General features: G+C 49.2%; 2 protein-coding genes across 8 annotated transcripts; one reads left to right on the plus strand and one right to left on the minus strand.

Moving 5' to 3' along the window:
- Window positions 1-1,268: 1,268 nt before the first annotated feature.
- Window positions 1,269-15,472, minus strand: ERGIC3 (ERGIC and golgi 3). The gene is made up of 13 exons (XM_007073625.3): window positions 15,319-15,472; window positions 15,110-15,180; window positions 14,916-15,003; window positions 14,586-14,705; window positions 9,547-9,640; window positions 8,557-8,722; window positions 8,378-8,435; window positions 3,604-3,635; window positions 2,698-2,794; window positions 2,556-2,620; window positions 1,818-1,954; window positions 1,682-1,737; window positions 1,269-1,480 (listed from the first exon to the last, which is right to left on the minus strand). Exons 1-13 carry the CDS (start codon window positions 15,404-15,406, stop codon window positions 1,401-1,403), a joined length of 1,152 nt encoding a protein of 383 aa, XP_007073687.2. The 5' UTR covers window positions 15,407-15,472; the 3' UTR covers window positions 1,269-1,400.
- A 53-nt stretch (window positions 15,473-15,525) lies between these two features.
- Window positions 15,526-21,798, plus strand: CA3H20orf173 (chromosome A3 C20orf173 homolog). Of its 7 annotated transcripts, XM_042980528.1 has the most exons (4): window positions 19,357-19,747; window positions 20,202-20,380; window positions 20,460-20,652; window positions 21,537-21,798. In XM_042980528.1, exons 1-4 carry the CDS (start codon window positions 19,436-19,438, stop codon window positions 21,591-21,593), a joined length of 741 nt encoding a protein of 246 aa, XP_042836462.1. In that variant the 5' UTR covers window positions 19,357-19,435; the 3' UTR covers window positions 21,594-21,798. The 7 variants fall into 7 exon arrangements, 1 of the variants encoding a protein (XP_042836462.1); XR_006215502.1 differs by lacking the exons at window positions 19,357-19,747; window positions 20,202-20,380; window positions 20,460-20,652; window positions 21,537-21,798 and adding exons at window positions 15,526-15,896; window positions 17,347-17,662; XR_006215501.1 differs by lacking the exons at window positions 19,357-19,747; window positions 20,202-20,380; window positions 21,537-21,798 and adding an exon at window positions 15,528-15,938 and having other exon boundaries at window positions 20,460-20,547.
- The last annotated feature ends 365 nt before the right edge of the window (window positions 21,799-22,163 follow it).

A 22,163-nucleotide genomic window follows, 5' to 3' on the forward strand; every position in this document is an offset into this window, starting at 1 on the left:
GGGCGGTGTGTGTGTGTGTGTGTGTGTGTGTGTGTGTGTGTGTCTTGCATAGCTGCAATTCCCAGTGTTTAGCTGGCAGCTTGTCACAGGGCTCAAATGATGTCACTAGGACCGGTTTTCTTCCTCTGGACTCAGCTCTGCTGTCCTCTGGGGCCAGCTCATTTGCACATAGAGTTCCCCCTGGGAGCTGCAGGATGGCAGCACCAGCCTTGTATCTCCCCATGTTCACACCTAGAAGAAAGCTTTCCTAGTCCTGGGAGGTCAAACCTTCTCCCAAACACATATGCTGAGAAAGTAGGGAGGTTCCTAGAGGAAATTCAGGATACTATTAACAAGCAGGAATGGTTTCTGGCTGACCAAAAAAAAAAAAAAACAAGGCTCACTACAGCCGGCAGTATCATCTGCAACATTATAAATGAGACATGTCCAAGGTCACACAGCTCGTGGGTGATCACATCAGAGCTGGATCTCAGGTCTGCCTCTAGAGATTTTGCTATCATCACCCTAGTTGGCTTCCTGTCCTTTCTACTCGAACCCCTACTACTGTCTTACCCGCACACTCCCTGAGAAACAATCGGATGAACTGACCAGCTGTCAAATGTCCCTGCTTCCCTGGGCTGCAGCATGGTGTGGTGTTGGGCCTGGTCCTCCACACTTACTAAGGGCTATACTGGGAAGCCCTGATGAGGTCCAGAGCTGGGGGTCTGAAGCCAGCCTTGCTCCAGAATGGCCACTGCTACCTTCCCTCCATTTTTCAGTTCTGCCTCCTCCTAGAAGACTGTATGGGACGTGCCTGGACCCCTCTTAGTGCTCGGAGTCAGCAGGGGCTTGGCATAGAGCATGGTCAGTGAGGATGAGGGATCAGGTGATTGAACCCAGGGTGGCAGGGAGAAGCCCTAGCTTTAGCCATCACTGAAGAGGTGGCAAGCCCCAGCCTGCACCCACGGCCCTAGCACCACGGGGGTCAGACACTCATGAGCCTGTGGGCCATGGTGGCCCCAGGAAGCTCATACTGGAAAGGTCCATCTCAACCCTGGAGCTGAACCCAAAAGGCCCAAAGACCACAGCAGAGGAGGGACTGAGGATGGGGCATTGGGGTGGATATCAGTTTTGTGTGAATAAAGCCCAATTAGTCAGGGGATGTCCACATGGGGCTCCCAAAGGGCATCTGGCCCGATCCGTCAGTTCTGATTGCCTTCAGTTCGTGGCTGTGCAAAGGGTTTGTTTCCAGGCCCTGGCCACACAAGAAGCACATGAAGACCAGCAAGTACTATCACAATCAATAGATTTATCAACCTGTGCTGAGACCGACGCTCTGAGGGGGTCGGAGGGGTGGGGAGAAGGCTGGGAAATGACCACAAGGCCAAAGAGAAAGGGAACAACGGAGGGGAAGGAGACAGCTACGTTGTTTTCCCAAGATCAATTTTCTTCTGGATGGCTCGAGCCGAGTGGTAGATGAGTGAATCGATGAGTCCAGCCACTGGGGACAGAGACAAGGGCTGACACGGGCCTAGTTGGGCCCTTGGCTGAACCCCAGAGCCGTGTCACCTGACTGGCTAGGCCAGCAAGTCCCCTTCACCATGGAGGTGCTCCTCCTCCCCCCAACCCAAAATCCGCAGGGAGCCCAGGCTTTACATTCCCTGCCATGCCCCAACCCCAAACACGCCCTCGAGCTTCTAACCTGTGAACATGCCCCCAATGATAGCGCACACACCAGTCAGGAAGTGGGTGAAGGACCTGGTAGAGGGACAGGGCAGGGGATCAGCAGGTACCCCTGCTCCCTGCAGGCCCAGGCCCCTCCCTTTCCCCACCCTCACCTGTGCTTCTCCGTCAGCTTCACCATCATGGGCGAGAGCTCATAGAGCACAAAGACTCCGGGAAGTCCCTGGTCACCCATCAGCCCATTGGCAACCTTCTCGTGTCTGGTCACAGAGAACTGATTTGTCCTCAGCACCTGGGACAGGAAGGGAGTCTGGGCCAGGGCCGACTCTATAACCTGGCTCCCAATCCCCCTCAGCCCTACCCCTGCTCCCACCCCTTGTCCGTAGTGCCTTGACTGTGCAGAGGAGAAAACAAGGCCCCAGCTCACTTATGAACACTGCAAGGCCCGGGGACCACCTAGGCACCCTCCCTTGGCCTCACCACCCCAGTTGCCCCTCAGTCACTGGCTCTTTACAGTTCACCAATCCCAACTACATCTGGTGGATTCTCTCAGTGGGGGTTTAGGGATGGGAAGGAACTCTCCAAGGCTGCATCACGAGCTCCTGGCAAGGCCGGGCCGGACTTCCTATCTGCCGAGCTGTTGCTCCACTGGTGACAGCAGAAAGGGGAGGAGGGGACCCAGGAAGGGTTAGCCCCCAACCCAGGGGAGACCCCGGGGACAGTGAGCACCCATGGAATGGATGGAGGCAGTTTGAACAAGTAGAAAGTGCAAGCGCTTTGAAGTCCGACAGTGTGGGCCCTGCACTCTCGCTGTGAGAGTAAATCACCTACCCTCTCTGAGCCTCTGCTTCTCACCAAGAGGGACCCTGATACCTGAGCTCCTGCCGACTTACCTCCCCGTCTACCTTCATGTACACTGTAGGTACCACCTTCACAAAGTACTGGAACATCATGGAGGCTGCAGGGAGAAGAGAGCACTGGGCATGGGTGCTGGGTAGGGCTCTCCTAACTGGGGGCTACCTCCCAGGCTGGTACCTTGGGGTGCGGTGACGTTGGTGCGGTCTAGGGGGTTCACAATGCCTGGGTAGTCTTCCCCGAATGACAGGTGCCGGATGTAGTGGGTCATGTTGATCTGCAAGCAATACCAGCACCTGAGCCTCGAGCGCTCAAGGCCCCAACAGGCCTCACCCCATCAAAGGTTCCGCGGTACAATGGCAGACAGGGATGCTTTGGCTTGGGGAATGGATGTGTGGTGAGGCAGGAGGGAGGGCAGGGTCCTGCCTGGGAGAATCTGATCAAGACAGGCAGAACCCCCATGCCCCACCAGGGAACAGAGTCTATGGCTTCTGGACCTCCACAGTCTGAGGTTCTGGCTGCATCCAAACATACGGCAAATAAAGACCGGGCATGGACCCGTTGTGGCAGGTGCCAGATTTGCCTGCAAGTCTTGAGCCAGGGAAGCCTAGGCTGGAGGGGCCCCAGATTTCCCAGCTCCGACTCCTGTCCTGATTCGGTCTTTATCAACCTCAGCTATTAGAGGGATCTTTAAAAACGTGCAAACTTGATTACATCATGACACTGGTTAAAGGGCCAACAGCCTCCAGGAGGCTCTCAGGAGGAAGACCAGACTGCAGCTCTGCCTGAGTCCTATGTGGTCTGGTCCCCACCAACCTCTCCAGCCACACCAGCCCCTACAGTTGCTGAGAAGTGCCCCGCTCCCTCCTGACTTTGCTGGAGGCTCCCTCTGCCCAGGATGCTCCTGTCCAACCCCATCCCCTATCTCCAGCCTGCGCAGATCTCAGTTCTTGACCCTCAGACTGATTCCCTGGCCGAATATGGTGTATTTTTATCTGCTCCCCCATCCCAGGACATCCCTGTGGAGAAATGAAGGCAGCATCCATCTCCCACCCTCATCCGCCCTGCATGGTCTCTGGTACTTACATTGTCCAGGCCAAAGCTCTGCAAGTCATGGACTAGGAGAGAAGGGAGAAGGTGTCACCAGGTGGAGTAGGACTGGCCTCCTGGCTCCCTCAGCATCCTTGCTCAGGCCTCCTCACCCCTCCTTCTGGAGTGCGACTGCCCAGCTCCTCTTTGACCCTTCATTCCCCTCAGCCTGGCTCTGCTGGAGCCTGTGTGCAAGTACACACCCTCCTGGGCCTTAAGAACAGACCCCATATCTTCCCTGACATATACAGGGAGCCCTTTACAGGCATCACACCAGGTTTTCATTCCCACCAAGTCCCTGCTTGCACCTCAGGAAACAAACCCCACTGACTCTATCTCCCACTAAATAGAGCTGATGGACAACTGCTGAACCCCAAGGTGAGGCGAGACCAGAGAATGCCATCCAAGCACTTTCCCTGCCCCCCTGCCCCTACCCCCTACAGCCCCCAAAGGAAATGCCATGGGTAGTCCATACCATCTATTCCAGAACAAGTACTTCCTGCCCTCTGGCCCTGATCCCTCCTGCTTCAAGAAACCCTACCTGAAAAATAAGACCCCTATTCCAGGCCCATCCAAACCTCCCCCCTTCCTGGGAGGGTAGGCTGCCCCAGAAGTGGGGGCTTGGCCTTCCTGGGGGGGCAGGGCCACTTACTCTCCACAGCATGTACTGCAGCATGGGGGAGGGAAGGAGAGAGAAGGGAGGAAGAGAAAAAAGATTGAGAGCTTCACAATGAGAACCATGGAGCAAAATAACGTGGTAGAAAGGAAGACTGGAATATTCCTGCCTTGGCAGTAGGGTCTGGACCTAGCTAACAAGTCTCCTCCTGCACTAGTCTCCAGGGTAACTCCTCCCCAGCCAGGGAAAAATACGAGAGGTCTTGGGGCAGAAGTATGGTGGCCTAGGAAGAACAAAAGACCTAGAGCCCAATAAGCCACTTTCCTAGCTGTGTGACCTTGGGCAAGTCACTTGCCCTCGCTGGACCTCAGTGATCTTTACAAAGGGCTGTCCTGAGGACCAGGTAGGATCTAAGATGGAAAAGCACTAAGTGAACTTTATAATCTTCCCCCCTCCCCCACCCAAAGCAACAAGGGTGTCAGAAACTAGCTTCCTGACCTTCAATTCGGTCAGATCTCTGGCCTCAGGCAATTGTAGCTTTGTGTTTTAAATATCCTCCCAGGATATGGAATACCCTTTGCCCTGGGTTCCCTGACTCTAAGGCAGCCTAGGTGGAGAAGAGAGGCTGCTGCCTGCCAGACCGCCTCCTACTGAATGCCTCCAGACCCTGTGCCAACAGCTCGACACTGGTGGTCTTCCCACCATCCCAGTGAGACCACCTTTCCCCCAACCCCCTCCAGAATAGAGAGGGGGCTCCAGACCCACCTCCTGCCCCTCCCCAACACTCAGCCCCCCCGCCCCCCCACCCCCCTTCAAGACCAGCAGGGCTATCTCCAGCAGGCCCTTTACTCCTGCTTCCCGTAGTGACGAGGCATCTCAGGACCGCCAACTCATCTCTCATCCCCTGGACTCCTGTCACACCGTGGCTCTGTACATCCCCCAATATGACCCCGACTCCCATCCCTCCCAGGGGGCTCCATCACTCATCAGCGAAACCCCTACATCTTCAACCTCTACACATTCCACTCACCTTCTTGCTCCAACCGCAGCCTGGCTCTCCCTCGAAGGCGCCCTGTAGCCCTCTTAGTGGCGACAGTTTCTTCCCCACATTTATCCTCCTTTGTGGCATGAAGTGAGGCCCTCCTTGCTCCTTAATGCCACTTCCAGATCACTGACCCTCGAGCTGCCCTAAAATTCCTAGCTTTGCAGCTCGTGGCAAACTATCCCAACTATCCCTACTTATTTTAATCACTATCAGATCCACCCAGAACAGCAGGTCAGCCCTTCCATGCCTCTTCTCAGTGGTTCTAGCCTCTGGCCACAACTCACTCCTCACAACCCTGTCACACTGCCCGATGGTGTCCCCATCACCCGGCTGCCATCCTACCTGTCCAGACGTAGTCTGCCTTTCCTCCTGTTGCCGAATTTGGGCTTTATTCTACACTTCTGAGGTACTAGATTCTGTCTTTTTCCTTCTCAAGGACTTCACTCTGACAACTGTCCCTCCCACCCATGGAGCATGACTTCTGCTAACTATTCAGCAGACTGTTTCCCACAGCATGTTAACCTACGTCACATGTCGCACCTCTGGCAAAACCACGCTGTTGAGCCCACATTTCCCTCCAGCATCAGCACACTCTCCTCCCTTTACAGCAAACTCTCCAAAAGAGCTGTCCTTACTCACCGGCTCAACTCCTCTCCCATTCTCTCCAGAGCCCACGCAATGGGTGCTCCCTATCACTCCACAAAAACTACTGTCAAGGTCACAATGACTACCACCATGTCATACACCCAATGGGCAACTTGTACTTGATGTCCGGAAGCATCTGATACGGTTTTGGAAACACCTCCATCCCCAGGCTTTCAGGATACCACCTCCTGGAGGGCATTCTCCTCTCACAAGTGTTTCTTTTTTTTTTTTAATATTTTTTTAACGTTTATTTATTTTTGAGACAGAGAGAGACAGAGCATGAACAGGGGAGGAGCAGAGAGAGAGGGAGACACAGAATCTGAAACAGGCTCCAGGCTCTGAGCTGTCAGCACAGAGCCCGACACGGGGCTCGAACTCACGGACCGTGAGATCATGACCTGAGCCGAAGTCGGACGATTAACCGACCAAGCCACCCAGGCGCCTCACAAGTGTTTCTTACTGGTCTTCTTGCCGTGTCTTCCCCTGCTCCCACCCCCCACCCCCCCACCCCGTATACCCCACCTCTCCACGTTCCCCCCCCTTCTCCCCCTGCCCACACTCTGATAGTGGAGGTGCCATGCTCAGTCCTTTGAGTCCTCCTCTCTACCTACCCTCACCTCCAAGGGGCCCTCACCCACTTCCATGGTTTTACATGCCTGAGGACTCCCACATCTGTATCTCTGTGCCAGACCTCTCCCCTGACCTCCACATTGAACAGCCAACTGACTGACTTGCATCTGGGTGGTCTAAAAGGATGCCCAAATCCCACTGCTCTGAACACGTACAAAGCTGAATTTCACTTTACTCGTCCAGCCATCTAAACTTGTTCCTCTGAATCTTCCCCTCCCCCTAAATGGCAGCTTCATCCTCACTACTCAGGCACAAAACTTCAGACTCATCCTTGACTGCTCCCCTTCCCTCACCCTTCACACCCATCAGCCACTCCTCTTGGCATTACCCTCAAACGTAAGTAATTACTGCTTGGCCCTCCACTACCAGCCTGGCCTGGCCCCCATCATCCTGTGCTGGGATGGACCATCGCAATGGCCTCCCATTGGCCTCTCTGGTTCTGTCCTGCCCCTCTTCCCCATATTATCCACACAGCAGAGTGCCGCCTACTTCTGAAAAAGTCAAGTCACATCATGAAGCATCTCCTCAGATCCCTCGGATGGCCTTGTATCTCATGGAGAGTAAGAGCCCTTGTCCCTGTGGTGTCCTTCCACGCCCTGCCCGCCATGGCCCTGTTACCTGGTTCACCTTATCACTAACCACACCAGCCTGCTCCAGCCCCCAGCTTTCTTACTGCACCTTGAACTTGCCAAGCACACTCTCTCCTCAGAGATTTGCATTTGCTCTTCTCTCTGCTTCAAATCCTTCGCCCAGACATCCTTATGGCCAGCTCCTTCACTTTCTTCAGGTCTTTACTCAAATGCCACCCCGTTAGAGTCTCTCTGCCCCCAATACACAGCGGTGCACACGCACCATCTCACCAGAGCCCCTCGCCTGTCATCTTTGTCCTGCCTTTCTTTGCTTCATGGTACTTAATAGCATCTGATAGTCCATATATTTTACAACTTGTTCATGGTGTTTCTTTACTATATAATGTTCTGAGGACAGGGACTTTGTTTTGTTCGTTGCTGTATTGTTAGCACCCCCACTACAATGGGGCACACGGTAGGTGACTACTAAGTATCTAGTGAATGTACGGGTGAATAAATGAATGAAAATAAATCCCATTTATTCATCCCTGTGAACAACCCTGTGAGGGTGGTATCAGTATCTTCAGCCCCATTTTACAGGAGGAAAAACTGAGTAGGGCTCAGTATTTCCCAAATCTGATATAACTCAGGAGTGGCAGAACCAGTGTTCCAACCCAGGTCTGCTGATCCCAAAGCCTCACACATGGGTCATCCGATATTGGGGTCTACATTTTGAACAAGTGCCTACCACAAGCTGGGCTCTGTGCTGCAATCTTTTTTTTTTTTTTTTTAAGTTTATTTATTTTGAGAGAGAGAGAGAGAGAGAGAGAGGGAGGGAGGGAGGGAGGGAGAGGGGCAGAGAGTGAGGGGGAGAGAGGGGGGAGAGAGAGAATCCCAAACCTACGAACTGAGAGATCATGACCTGAGCTGAAGTCAGATGCTTAAGTGACTGAGCCACCCAGGAGCCCCATGTGCTGCAATCTTTAACCTGCACAAACACCCTAGGAAATAAGTACTATCGTCTCCATTTTATACAGTAGGAAACAAGTTCAAAAAGGTTAAGGAAGTTCCTCAAAGTTCCACACAGCCATTAGTGTGAGACTGATGTCTGAACCCAGGCAGTCTTGCTCCTCAGCCTGTGCTCTTAACTGTGTGCCAAACTGCTGCCCGAGATGAGGGTCTCTTCTGGGCCAAAGACACAGAACATCAGGCAAGTGCAGGGGTATCCAGGGTCTAAAACTCCCCAGTGGAGGTGGTGTCACTCACCGTGCACATGGGACTGCTGGAAGCTTTTCCCAGGAGCAAAGTGGAAGTTTCCAGCCACCTGTAGGGGATATTCCCTCTCATTCTCCAGCCATTTTCCCCCTTCTCTTGGTCTCCTGAGGGCCCAAGTGGGGCCAACCCGAAGCTCGGCTGGCCCTTTCCCGCCTGAGTCCCTCCTGTACCTTGTTGACCTCTAAGAAGCCATACACCTGGCAGCCTTCATTCTTCTGCTCCTGCATCTTCTGGCTGAAGCCTTCTCGCCGGCACTGCTCGATAGTGTCTGGGTTCTTGAAGGCCCAGCCCCGACGGCGATAAGCCTCCCGAACATCCTCACAGGTGTTACAGCACCTGCAGGAGAGGGGGTGCAGGGTGAGTGTCAAAGAAGCACGAAAACAGAGCTGATACCTTGGGAAATAAAGCAGTTCTGTCCACTAACAAAGCCTCTGCCAGCCTCATCCTTTGACCACTGATGTTCTCAAAGTATGTTTCCTCAGAGGCATCAGGACTGTTAAAAATGTATATTCCCATTCTGTTTGGGGTGATGAAAAGTTTTACAACAAAGTCATGCTGGTTGCACGACACTATGAATGTAGTTAATACCAATGAATTGTACACGTGAATGTGGTAAGTTTTATAAGTCATATATTTTACAATACAAAAAATTTTAAATACATATTCCCAGCCCCTACCCTAGACCCTCTGAATCAGCTTCTCAGGGGCCAGGGCCTGAGGAATATAACAGCAGTTGCCACATATCAAGGGCCTAATTACCTGGGTTGGGCCTTCAACCTCAGTGCTTTACATACAGTATACATTTAATCTTCATGTGACTATTATGGGAAAGGTTATCATCACCCCCCCCTTCACAAGAGAGGTTATGTGGCTTTGCCCAAGGATGCAAGGGTGGAACCCAGGCAGTTGGATTCTGAGACCACTTCTGAACCAGAGCAGGGGCCGCTTCAGCCTCGTGCGCAGCTGTGGCCCAGGCAGGGCCTGGCCACAGAGCCTCAGTCACTTGCACCGGGATGAGTGACTGAGGCACCCACTCCATCTCCGCTAAATTCTTGGTCTAACTTCCTCCACCTGTGGGAGTCTGACACAGGCTGAGGATGGCCGGCACACAGCACCTGGTGGGAGCTCCCATAACCCTGGGTCCCCGGGGTCCAGCTCACTTGATGTCTTCAGTCTCGGCACCATAGCAGCTCTCACAGCGATCAGGGTCCAGGGAGTCAGGGTCAAACACCTTTACCTCGACTTTCCCAAGCTCTACGGGAAGGGCAGAGGCGGGGCATCAGCTGGGAGCAGACATCATGAAATCTCCACCCCTGACCCCTGCACAGGCCCTCTGACCTGTGGCTTAGGAATAATAAAAATTATACTAATAGCTAATATTTATATGGCACATACTATGTGCCAGGCACTAAACACTTCCACACGTATTTCTTTAAATAAAAGTAACAGTAATAAAAATAATAACAGCAAATACTAAATGTTAGCTGAGTACAGGTCGCCATACACAGAATGTCTCTTGTCACCCCCACAAGGACTTCAGGAAGGTGGGGGTTATTATCCCCATTGTACCTGCAAAGGCGCTGAGGCTCAGAGACGAGGAGCGACTTTGCCCAACGCAACACAGTAAGTGGTAGACTTCAGCCCCAGTTCCCAAGCCTTTAACCACTTCACCGTGGTGCTTCTCCTCAGGCCTCTCTCCCTGCACCTGACTCCCTGCCTCATCATAACTGGTGATTTCAATAGTTAATATCTTGACCTCCTATCTTCCAACAATCTTTTTATTTTGTCATGTCATCTCAGCCTGATCCCACTTCATTTCCACACACATACCTACACCTTGTTTTGACCAATTACCGCAAACCTTCCCAAATTCAATTTCAAGTATCCCAATCTTCAACTACTTATCCTTATTTTCCCAGTTCACTATCTCTGGTACCCAGAATCCACCAATTTTTTGACACCACTAACACCATGACCCCTTCATGCCCTTACTTCCCTCCTTATCTAAATTCCATGGTCCAAATGGGGAATGGACATTGTCTTTAATAAACGCTGCTGGGAAAACTGCATATTCACATGCCAAAAATGAAACCAGACCCCTATCTTACACAACTCACAAAAATCAACTTGAAATAAAGACTTAAATGTAAGACTTGACACTGTAAAACTCCTCAAAGAAAATAGGTAAAGAACTCCCTGATACTGGTCTTGGCAATAATTTTTTGGTTATGATACCAAAAGTACAGATAACAACAGCAAAAATAAACATGTGGGATTACATCAAAATAAAAATCTGCACAGAAGAAACAATTAACAGAATGGAGTAAAATAAAATATTCACAAAAGATATATCTGATAAGGTGTTAATATCCAAAATATATAAGGAACTCATACAACTCAACAGCAAAACAAACACACAATACAATTAAAAATGGGCAAAGAACCTGAATAGACATTATTTCAAAAGAAAACATACAAATGGCCAATAGATACGTGGAAAAGAGCTCAACATCATTAATCATCAGGGAAGGCAGAATAAAACCATAAGATACACCTCACACCTGTTTGAATCCAAAAAATAAAAAATAAATGAAAACAAGGAAAAACCAGTATTGACGAAGATGTGGAGAAAAGGGAACACTTGTGCACTGTTGGCGGGAATGTAAATTGGTAATACTACTATGGAAAACAGTATGGAAGTTCCTTGAAAAATTAAAAAGAGAACTACCATATGTTCTAGCAATCCCACTTCTGGGTATATCCAAAAAAAAAAAAAAGGAAAGAAAAGAAAAGAAAAAAGAAATTTTATCTTGAAGAGTTATCTGCAGTCCCATGTTCATTGCAGCATTATTTACAACAGCCAAGATATGGAAACAATCTAAGTGTCTGTTAACAGAGGAATGGATAAAGAAAATGTGGTAAATATATATAATGGAGTATTATTCAGCCATTAAAAGGGAATTCTATTATTTGCAAAAACATGGATAAACCTTGAGGACATTACACTAAGTAAAGTAAGTCAGATAAAGAAAGACAACTTCATGAACTCACAAGTGCAATCTAAAAAAGCCTAACTATAGAAACAGAGTAGAATGGTGGTTGCCAGAAGCTGGGGTGGGAGAAATGGGGAAATGTTGGTCAAAGGGTACAAACTTCCAGTTAGAAGATGAATAAATTCTGGGATCTCATGTACAGAATGGTGACTACAGTTAACAATACTATATTGTATACTTGAAATCTGCTAAGAGAGTAGATCTTAAATGTTCTCACCACACACACACACACACACAAAATGTAACTATGTGAAGTGATGGATAATTAGCTAACCATATTGTGTTAATTGTCTCATATATGTAATCAAATCATCACACTGTACACCCTAATTTTACACAATGTATTTCAATTATATCTTGACAAAGGTGGGAAATAAATGCCATGGTCCACTGCTGTAATTATTGTCTTGCACATAGCCAGAACCCATCTGTTCCTCTCTCTCTTTGTTGTACCGGCCTCGCAAAACCCAAACCCTAGTTAAATTCAACTCTCTGTGCCTACTTCTTGCCTGTGCCTCCTTTAAGACTGCCTGACAGGGGCACCTGGGTGGCTCAGTCAGTTAAGTGTCTGACTTCGGCTCAGGTCATGATCTCATGGTTCGTGAGTTTGACCCCATGTCTGGCTCGTTCTGACAGCTCAGAGCCAGGAGCCTGCTTTGGATTCTGTGTCTTCCTCTCTCTCTGCCCCTCCCTTGCTTGTGCTCTCTCTCTCAAAAATAAATAAACATTAAAAAAAAAAAAAAAAAAAAGGCTGCCTGGCAATCCTGCCTCATTTCACTAATCAGCTCACTTTCCATTATCTGAGATGACTAAATTTATTTCTGCCTCTCATCTTTGGCTTCCATAGTTCCTTTCCCTTTCTTCACTCTTAGCTAATGACCTTGCTTTCGATTTCCACGAAGAACAGAGAAGCAACAGAATCCACCATGCGGATTAATCTCACCACCAAATCCACCACGTCACCTGCATTCTCCGCCAGCCTCCCCTACTTCTCTGCTTTCTCTTCTGACAAAACTCCTGAAAGTGTTGTTTTTAGTCAATGTCTCTATTTCCTTTTCTGTCCTTTGGTCAGATTTTCATCCTCAACACTATCGAAACTATTCTTTTTAAAGCCTCCAGTGGCCTCCATGTTGCCAATTGCAATGGTCAGATCTTACATTTTACTGGATTCTCAGGGGCTTTTGACAGTTGTTCACTCTCCTTAAAACTCTTCTTCCACTTGGCTTTTGCAACATCTTTGGTTCTCTTCTACTTTAATGGCTAAATCTTCCTTCCTAGATCCTCATTTCCTGACTTCTAAATATTGGCGGGGCTCAGGGTACAGTCCCTAGACCTCTCCTCTACCTATATTTACTCCCTAGGTTTTCTCCTCTAGTCCAATAGCTTTGAATGCCATCTCTATGCTGATAACTACATTTGTTTCTCCATCCCTTCTCTAACATCTATACTGGTATATCTAACTTGGCATAAAACTAGGGTATAAAATGGACATTCCAGGTGGTGCCTGGGTGGCTCAGTCAGTTGAGCGTGAGACTCTTGATTTTGGCTCAGGTCATGAGATCCCAGGTCATGGCCTCTGTGCTCAGTGTGGAGCCTGCTTAAGATTTTCTCTCTCCCTCTGCTCTCCCCCACTCATGCTCTCTCTCTCAAATTAAAAAAAAAAAAAAAAAAGCATTTCCCAAATTTAACATGACTCAAACCTGAAATCTACCCCCAAATCCTCATCCTTTCCTGGGGGACCAGTCCCCAAGAAGTCTCCAACAATCATCACCTCCTGGTATTCACATCTTTATGTAGCCTCCACCTCCCACAGTGAATAAGGCTGATCTGGGTAACCACTTGCATATTGCAGAAATGATGGCGTGTAACTTCTGAGGTTTGGTTATAAAAGAAGTTGTGATGATTTCCACCTTGTGTTCTCCAAGATCACATGCACAGGGAGAAGCCAGATGCCATGCTATGAGGATATTCACTGAGAGGCCTATGTGGTGAAAGCCCTGAGGCATCTTGCCAACAGCCATACATGTGAGCCTTCTTAGAAGCAGATCCTCCAACCCCAGTCAAGCCTTCAGATGACTGCAGCCCCAGCCAACAGCTTGACTGCAATCTCCTGAGAGACTGTAAGCCAACCACACCACTCTTGAATTCCTAACCCATAGCAACTGATAAAAACAAATGTTTTTGCTCTAAGCCACTAATTTTGGGGGTAATTTGTTACATAATAGCAGATATAGAATATTCCCCCACCTCTCTCACACACCCACACAAAATCCTCCTCCTCCTCCCTGGTCATCCCTATTTCAAGTCATTCATTTGCTCAGGCCACAAGCCTTGGAATGAACCTTGACTCTGCTGTCTTATACCCTACATCCAATCCTACAGCAAATTCTCTGGTTTTACTGGTGTTCAACATATATCTGTTGAATGAACAACTGATAAAACTCACAACACAGCCATCCCTAAGGTGTGAGAAATCACAGCTTTGAGGAGGGTTTTGTTATGGTGGGAAACTGAGTTAATGTAGGCACTGGGAGGCTGCCTAGAGACAGGAAAGGAAGCTAGGGTGAACAGCTACTTTGTGCCAGGCATCATACACATGACTTCATTTGATCCTATAATTCCATGTGGTGGGTACTACTGTATATCACCACTTTATAGCTGAGATCACAGACTGCAAGAGACAAAGTTACATCTGAATTTAGGCAATCTAAGTCAAGAACGTAAACTCTTAACCGTAAGCCACCCTGCATTCCAAAGGGGAAGAGCATTAAGGGCTGAATTCAGCTAACGGGATGGGGAAGAAAACACCTAGAGAAGCTTGGATCCATCTAGAGGAGTTCTGCCACGACGAGAGCACATAAGACCCATCCTCAAACTTCTGTCACTCAACAGTGATAGGCAGAGATTGGAGACCTCTGAGAGTGATAGCCAGGTAGAGTACTCTACTCAATGGACAGAGGCTAGAAGCCTGGATTTCAGTCCACTCTGATCCTTAATAGCTGGGGGACCCTAAGCAAGCCATTTGACTTCTCTGGGTCTTAGCTGCTTCATCTGTCACTTGGCCAACCACATCCCACTTGTCAGAAGGAAGGGGTTGGTCATGTCCAGCTCAGGGATCTGAGATCTGGCCTCCTCCTCACAGTTACCATGACGCTCTGCCTCTGAGCTCACGGGGATGCCATCCTTATCCAGCCGTTGCTTGAACAGGTTGTGTTCCACATCCAGCTGCTGCTCCCCAGCCACATCCATGGCATCAATGCTCAGATCTGGAAGCAGGAAGTCAGGGTAAGGTACTTGGATCCTAGGAGCAAAGGAATCTGGGTTTTGGAGGGAAAGGGGATGCTGGGACTATCTTGGGGCTGCAGCGGTTAAGGAAAGAAGGTTGTCCTGGGGTCCCGTCCAGAATCTAAGTCTGGAGGTGTGAATCTGGAAGCCCACCTCAGAACTTGTAACTCCCACGCCTGGTGGGTACTCACAGGCACAAGGCATGTGCGGAAAAAATACGTCGATGTTGATCTTCAGTTTGTCTCCCCGTGACTTGTCCACGTAGAGTTCAGGATGCACCTGGAGCAGCACTACCTCTGTAAGATTCGACCCCCTACCTCTCCTTCCCACTCCCATCCCTAGAATACCGAGCCCCGCCCACGTAGTAGCGCCCCCCCCCCCTTACCTCAGTGGTGAGGTAATACTGAAGCTCGGACAGAAACAGTAGCAGCATGAGAAGGCCACTGACAATGGTCACTGCGGGGAAGGGAGCGAGGGTCAGAATGGCCTCTGCTCCACTCTCTCAAGCTCCCCCATAGGCCAGGCAGGGTCCAGGCGCCCGGCCAAGCTCTTCGACACCCCTGTCCCCGCAACCCCGGCCCCGCTGCGGCCTACCCGTGGCGCCCCCGCAGGTCTTGACCCGGAAGTCCTCCAGAGTCTTGGGGTAGGCATCGAACTGCTTGAGCTTCCCTAGTGCCTCCATGGGGACCAGCCGGAAAGGGGACGCCAGCCGGCCCGCCCCTGCAGCCTCCTGCTTCCGGCCCGGAGCTTGAGCCACGCCCCCTCTCCGCACGCAGGCGCAGCAACGCGCACGCTTGGCCCCACCCCTCGCCGGTGTTCTCACTCAGGCCCCACCCTCCCCTCCAGCGGTCGGGTGCTGAGGGCTGCGGAGTCTAAACGCAGTTGTAGGGGGTGGGAGCCACTCCCACCCTGTGGGCGGTCTTCCGTGGACCAGGTACCTGGAGGCGTGGTTGCCCCGCAGAAACAGTAAGAGCCCCATTTGCTTATGTTGACCGAAGAACTGCGCCAAGAACCTCACATGAGATTCTTGGAACAACTTGGAACCTCCTAGAACAGTGACTTTCAAAGCGTCCCCAACCAGCAACCTCATCACCTGGGCACTGGTTAAAAATGCGTATTATGGGGCCCCACCACAGACTTGCTGAATCAGAAACTCTAGGAGTGGCTCCCAGGTGATTTCCTGCAGTTAAGTTTGAGAATCACCGCTACAGAAAGTAGGTGTGGAGGCGCCTGGGTGGCTCAGTTGGTTAACCCTCTTGATTTTTGGCTCAGGTCATGGTCTCACAGTTTAGATCCAGCCTCGCGTGGGATTCTCCCTCTCCTCTCTCTCTGCTCCTCTCCTGTTCTCTCTCTCTCTCTCTCTCAAAAAAAAAAGAGAGAAAGGAAGGAAGAAAAAAAAGGGAGGGAGGGAGGGAGGGAGAGAGGGAGAGAGAAAAAGAGAAAGAAAAGAAAAAAAAAAAGAAAGGTGTGATGTTTATATCCATTTTCTGAAAGAGAAACTGCCCTGGAGAAGGTGAGTAACTTGCCCTATATCACAGCCCATTCTTCTGGACCTCGAAGTACCCTGGAAGCCAGGACCTATTGGGTTGATTTTACTCAAACAGCCTCTCCGTGCTTCTGAACATGGCGCATGAAGGTGCTTGGCTCAGGTCATTTTAGTGATGTAAGACCAGAACTTTGATAAAAGGTGGCACAGGAGACTGTGGTATTCTGTAGGAGAAACTGACTGACGCACTGGGTTAGGGAAGGCTTCCAGGAAGAGGAGAAGGGACACCAGAGCTGGTTGCTTTTTGGCAGCCTGACTCAGGAGAAGCTGAGCAATGTCAGAGTCCGCCTTCTGCCCTCAGGCTGCAGTTTTCTAGGGAAGGGGGGAAAGAACGAACTAGCTCATGGGAACTGGAAACTGACAGTATGCCAACCGCTCTAATCTGTTTTACCCTCAGAACAACCCTGGGAGGTAGGCACTGTTTCAAACCCCATTTATAGATGAGGAAGCCAAGAAGTGAGTTGACTTTGCCTAAGGTTAACGGGACAGCTGGGGTTCAAGGCCTGTTTTTTCTGGCTCCAGAGTCTGGGTCCTTTCCACACATTAGTTACCACCACCAAGTGCGAGTGGCATCATTCTTGGATGAATGACCAAGGATGTTAGCAGGAATTATCCTTTACTCTCTGGCTTGTGCCCATTTGGTGCTCTTCCACGTTTAACTTCCTAACCCTCTCTCCTCAGTGGGGCTCCAGGCTTAATGACCCTCATTCACTTCTTCAACACATATTTATTGAGCTCTTCCTATTTCCCAGATCTCCCCTGGGTTATGGGAATACCATGGTAAATAAGATAGGGCTCATGTCTCCCTCAAGAAACTTTCAGTATGGGGTAGAAAGAGGCAGACAAAAAAATGTGTATACATACCACTTAGAAATGATTAAGATGGTAAATTTTGTTATGTGTATTTTACCACATAAACAATTGGAAAAAAGTAAATAATAATTAAAAAGCATAATGTGCCTTGTACTCTAAAGCAAATAAACAGGGCACTGTAACAGGGACAACAGGGGTGGGGGAACCTTCTGTTTTAGGAATTCCAGAATTAGATGGTCCTTCCCTTTTTGGAATTCTTTTAGGTGGCCAAGGAGACCAAGACACTGACTAGAGACTTCACTCTTCATAATGTCAGGCTTTATACTGATGCTTCAACCTTCTCGGTCAAGTGGGATCCTTCAACCTTTGGAGCAAGTGGGGCCTATACTGGACTCATTCACTGCACATGGGGCTGCACTGGTCCCCTGCAGCTACAGCCTACAAGCCCAACCAGAGAAGAGGAAGTTTTCAGGCCCTTTCGTTAGTTCCTTCTGCCCTGTCACAGTCTTCTTTTACCTTATATCCACACTGATAAACTTTCCCTAATTGTTAAAGAAATAAATATATTTGCAGATGTTACATGTTCTTCTTTCCCAGTGCAAATGGACCAATTTTCTCTTGGGAGAAATACGGGGACCTTGGTGTATCTGGATTGAAAATAATAATCACAGTGTAGAAATCCCACTACTTACCCTGAGAAGGAAGAATCATAATATAGCTGTGTCAGTGGGTCTCAGAGTCCAATTAGTAGAGGTTCTTATACACTTTAATAATACTGAGGTCAGGGAATGAACCCTAAGATGAATGCCATTTAAAATGAGACTTGAAAGGGAAGAAACCAGACAGGTGAAGTACTGAGTGGGAGGGAGAAATGTGTTCCAGGAAGAGGAGTTGCAAGTGCAAAGGTCCTGGGGTGAGATAGAACTTGGAAAGTTCTAGAAACAAGAAAAAGCCAGAATGGCTGAAAACTGTGAGATGAGTGAGAATTTTGGTTTTTATTCTGTATGGATTTTATTCTGATACCATTTTAAGGATTTAAGCAGGAAATTAATTTAAGATCATGTCAGTTGCTAGCTGAAGAATGGGTGAGGGATGGATAGAACAGAAGCAGATATACCAGTTAGGATGCTATTGCAGGTTGTAGGAGGAAAACACAAGCTTTTCTTTAGAAAACAAAAATATAATTAGAAAATGATCTTCCATTTTAATAAAGGAATTGGGGTTTTTTTTTTTTTTTCCTGTAAAATACTTTTCTGGCTAGATCGATCTATTAAGCTAAGACAGTGGTTCTTAAAGTGTGGTCCCTGGACTAGCAGCATTGTCATTACCTGAGAATTTGTTAGAAATGCAAATTCTCAGGCACACCCCAGAAAAACCAAATGAGAGACATGGGGATGAGGCTCAGCATTCTGTGTTTTTATAACCAGTGTGAAAACTAATTATAAAGGTTCTAGTTCAGAGCACCTGGTTGGCACAGTTGGTTAAGTGTCCAACTCTTGATTTCAGCTCAGGTCATGATCTCACAGTTCGTGAGATCTGCACTGACAGTGCAAAGCCTGTTTGGGATCCTCCCTCTCCCTCTTTTTCTGTCCCTCCCCCTCCCGTGTTCTCTGTCTCTCTAAAAATAAATCAATAAACATTTTTCAAAAAATGCAAAAATAAAGGTTCTAGTTTCAGTAATACGTAGACTTAATCCTGGAAACCTTCCTGGTGAAAAACATCTTGAAATGCTAAATAACAATGATCTCTTTGAACATATAGCTGACTCATGAAAAAGTAAGGGAAATTCCCAGGGGCTAAGATTGAAAGAGTTAAAGAAAGCAGGGCCACCTGGGTGGCTCAGTATTTTAGTTCCCTCTCAACTCCGTTCATGTATCCCATAAATATTTTTTAAATGATTCTAAGTCCCCATTCTCATAGATCTTATGTTTAGTGTAGGTCGCTGGTGTATTCCAGACAGGATAGAGTGGCAGCTTTGCCCAGGTAGGCGACAAGAGGGAGGTCACAATGTGTACTTCGTGATGACATCTATGGAGTAACTGGTGGCATGGAGAACCCCACTGAGAGCTAAGCCTTCCTCCTGTGGGGAGGATACGGGACCCGCCATAAGTTATCTCTCTGTCCCTGCATCTGCCATCCTAGGGCCAGCCAGAGTCCTCTTTGGAGGTGAGCAAATGGATATGGAGGCGGGAGATGATAGACTGGGAGGAGGTGTGGTGTGGAGGGTTGAGGAGCCACGGGGGCCAATGGAACAGAGAGATAGATGCTGGAGCCTCAGTTCCTCCTTCTTCTCAGTCCCGGGTAGAGAAGTCAGTCTGCTGCCTGCCACGAGACTCGTCATCTGGGCTGAACATGAAGCACTTGTGGCAGATTTTTGTCCTGTGGGGCTTCTGGGTGCTCATCTTGTGGCTGATGGCCCCCTGCCTGGATCCAAAACCTGAATCGGCACCCCAGGGAAAACTGCTGGTCTTGGTACTGGGGCATTGCAACTGCCCTTGGTTCAAATTCAGGAAGAGTGGCTGCCCATCTGAAACACTAAACTCCTTCCTCTGCTACCACAGAGTTGGAGAATGGGGCTGGTATGCTGAATGCTATGGGAAGATGATGGAGTACCTGAAGAGGGCAACAGAGTCCAGGACTCCTCATGCTGTGCTCTGGTGGCTGGCTAGTGGTCAGCCCTGGGCCTGGTCCCTTGCCTTGTCCTTCCAAAGCCTAGCCTATATCCTACATTCCCACCAAACCCCTGCCCTCAGTCCTGGATTAGTGCACCTCTAATTTTTTTTTTTTAAGTTTATTTATTTATTTTGAGAGAGAGCACAAGCTTGAGTGGGTGAGGGGTAGAGAGAGAGGAGAGAAAGAATCCCAAGAAGGCTCTGCACTGGCAGTACAGAGTCTGATGTGGGGCTCAAACCTACAAACCATGAGATCATGACCTGAGCCAAAATCAAGAGCCAGATGCTTAACCGACTGAGCCACCCAGATGCCCCACACCTCTCATCTTCACAACCTCAACCCCTGACCGCCAGGTCTGGGATCTCACCCTCCGGATCTGCTTTCCTTCCACTAGAGCTGATACCCAGGTCCCAACCCCCAATCTCTTCCCTTCTGCTGTTTCCAGGGCATGAACTCAGCAAGTGGTTTTGGCAAAATGTGGAAAAAGGTGTTCAAGGGGATTCTCAGACTCTCAGTGAGCCATTTCCATTTCTACTGTGGGACTTGTACTTTGGTGGGGAACTCCAAGATCCTGCGGGCCTCCGGCCTTGGCAACAATATCAACCAGTGGACCCTAGCCTTCGGGTGTGTGCTGGGGAGAGGGCAGGACATGGGAAGGTCAAGGGTGTCCTCAGAGTTCTGGCAGTTCCTGCTCTCTTTCCAGGATGAACCAGGGCCCCGTCCAGAGCCTTGAAAAGGTGGGGAACAAAACTATAGGATGCTTCATCTATCCTGGGAATGCCAGCAGCCAGGGCTCTTGGAGACAGCTGCTGCTGCTGCTGCTGCTGCTGCTGCTGCTGCTGCTGCTGCTGAAGCTTTCTGGTCTGGCGTGGACTTCAGATGCTCCAAGTGAGGAGGTCATGGTCTGGGACCCCAGATGTTCTTAGTTTGGGGATGAGGGGAGGTCATTGCAGGGGAGGACAGAGGAACTCCAGGGACACCCTCTGCTGGCTAATTAGGGACATCTGCAGAATCTCCCCAGGTCTCAGCCTGCTGAACCTTCCCCCACTTCCCAATTCTCTTAGATTTTGGAAGGTGGTCCAGTTTCCTAGTGGAATGGAAGACAGCAAAGACCCAGTAAGGGTATGGGAGGGAGTAAGATGTGGCTGTGGGGTGCTGTGGGAAGGGGTCCAGATCAGCCCCCTCTCCCTTTTTCCCCACCTCCTGGTGATCAGCCCCACCTTCCTTAGGTATAACAAAGGCAGCTGGCTGGATGACCAGGGCTAGTATGCCTTCCTGGGGCTCATGGCTCTGTCTGTGCCTTGCACATCTGTGACCAGGTTAGGAAAGCGTCTTGTCCATTTCTCACACAAGACTTCTCTCCTCCATACCTTCAGCATAGAGTCTAAAAATTTCTATCTGGCTTTCAAGATTGTGTATAATCTGACCCCTCCCCTCCCTTCTTCTCTCCCAGGCTCACACAATGGGCTTCTTGGTGTTCCCCAAATACCAGCTGCCTTCTGCCTTTTCACACACTGCTGCCTTTTCCTGGGATACCCTTCTCTTGTGTCCCTGGGGAATCCTCTCTTCCTCTAATATGATGAGGAGCAGCTAGTTGATACTCTGTTTTCTGGGCTCAGGGGACCCCTCTGTGTGTTCAGAGTGTGTCTTCCCTGGAGAATATGAGCTCTGTTCTCCCAGCTCCAGGAGGCAGTCTGTCACACTTGATGTTGAATGAGGGGAGCTGGGACAAAGACAGGATTCAGCTTACTGACACATACATTCCTCTCTCATTCACCAGGATGCCTGCTTTGGATTTGGATCAGAAAATCAAAGAAAGGGGTGCAATGACTGTTAATCAGACCAATGATTACAAGAAGATTTTGTCCATGCAGAGCATGGAAGCAGAAATGGAAGTCAGCTACAGTGTGTTGGGCAAGCTCACTGTCTACACGTGACACCCTGCAGAGTTCATGCAAGTCCTAGTCCTTTGGACCTCAACAAAGCAGGTTGTTGGGATGACAGCAGCAGCAGCGGGGGTAACAGGTAAAAAGAAATTATATGGAGACCAGTCTGGTGCTGAATAAAATTCTGGTCGTATCTGTTGCCTACAAGGACAATGTCAGGGGAGAATATCTTGATATCCAGATCTCAGGGGCAATATTTTCGTTAATTTTTGACCATGATCCCAGGTCATGCGAGGCGGTGTACATTTAGACCCAAGCTTACACAAAATGCGAGGCCAGACTGAGTTCTTGGGGGAAGCTCTTTTCCTACCTGATGAAGAGATAAGGCTTCGTGTTTCATCCTATGCTGGGGGTGGGTTTTTTCTTTTTTCTTTTTTTTTTTAATTTTCTTTTTTATTTTTTAAAATTTATATCCAAATTAGTTAGCATATAGTGCAACAATGATTTCAGGAGTAGATTCC

Source organism: Panthera tigris, chromosome A3 (genome assembly GCF_018350195.1).
Source record: "Panthera tigris isolate Pti1 chromosome A3, P.tigris_Pti1_mat1.1, whole genome shotgun sequence".
In the NCBI taxonomy this organism is placed as follows: Eukaryota; Metazoa; Chordata; class Mammalia; order Carnivora; family Felidae; genus Panthera; species Panthera tigris.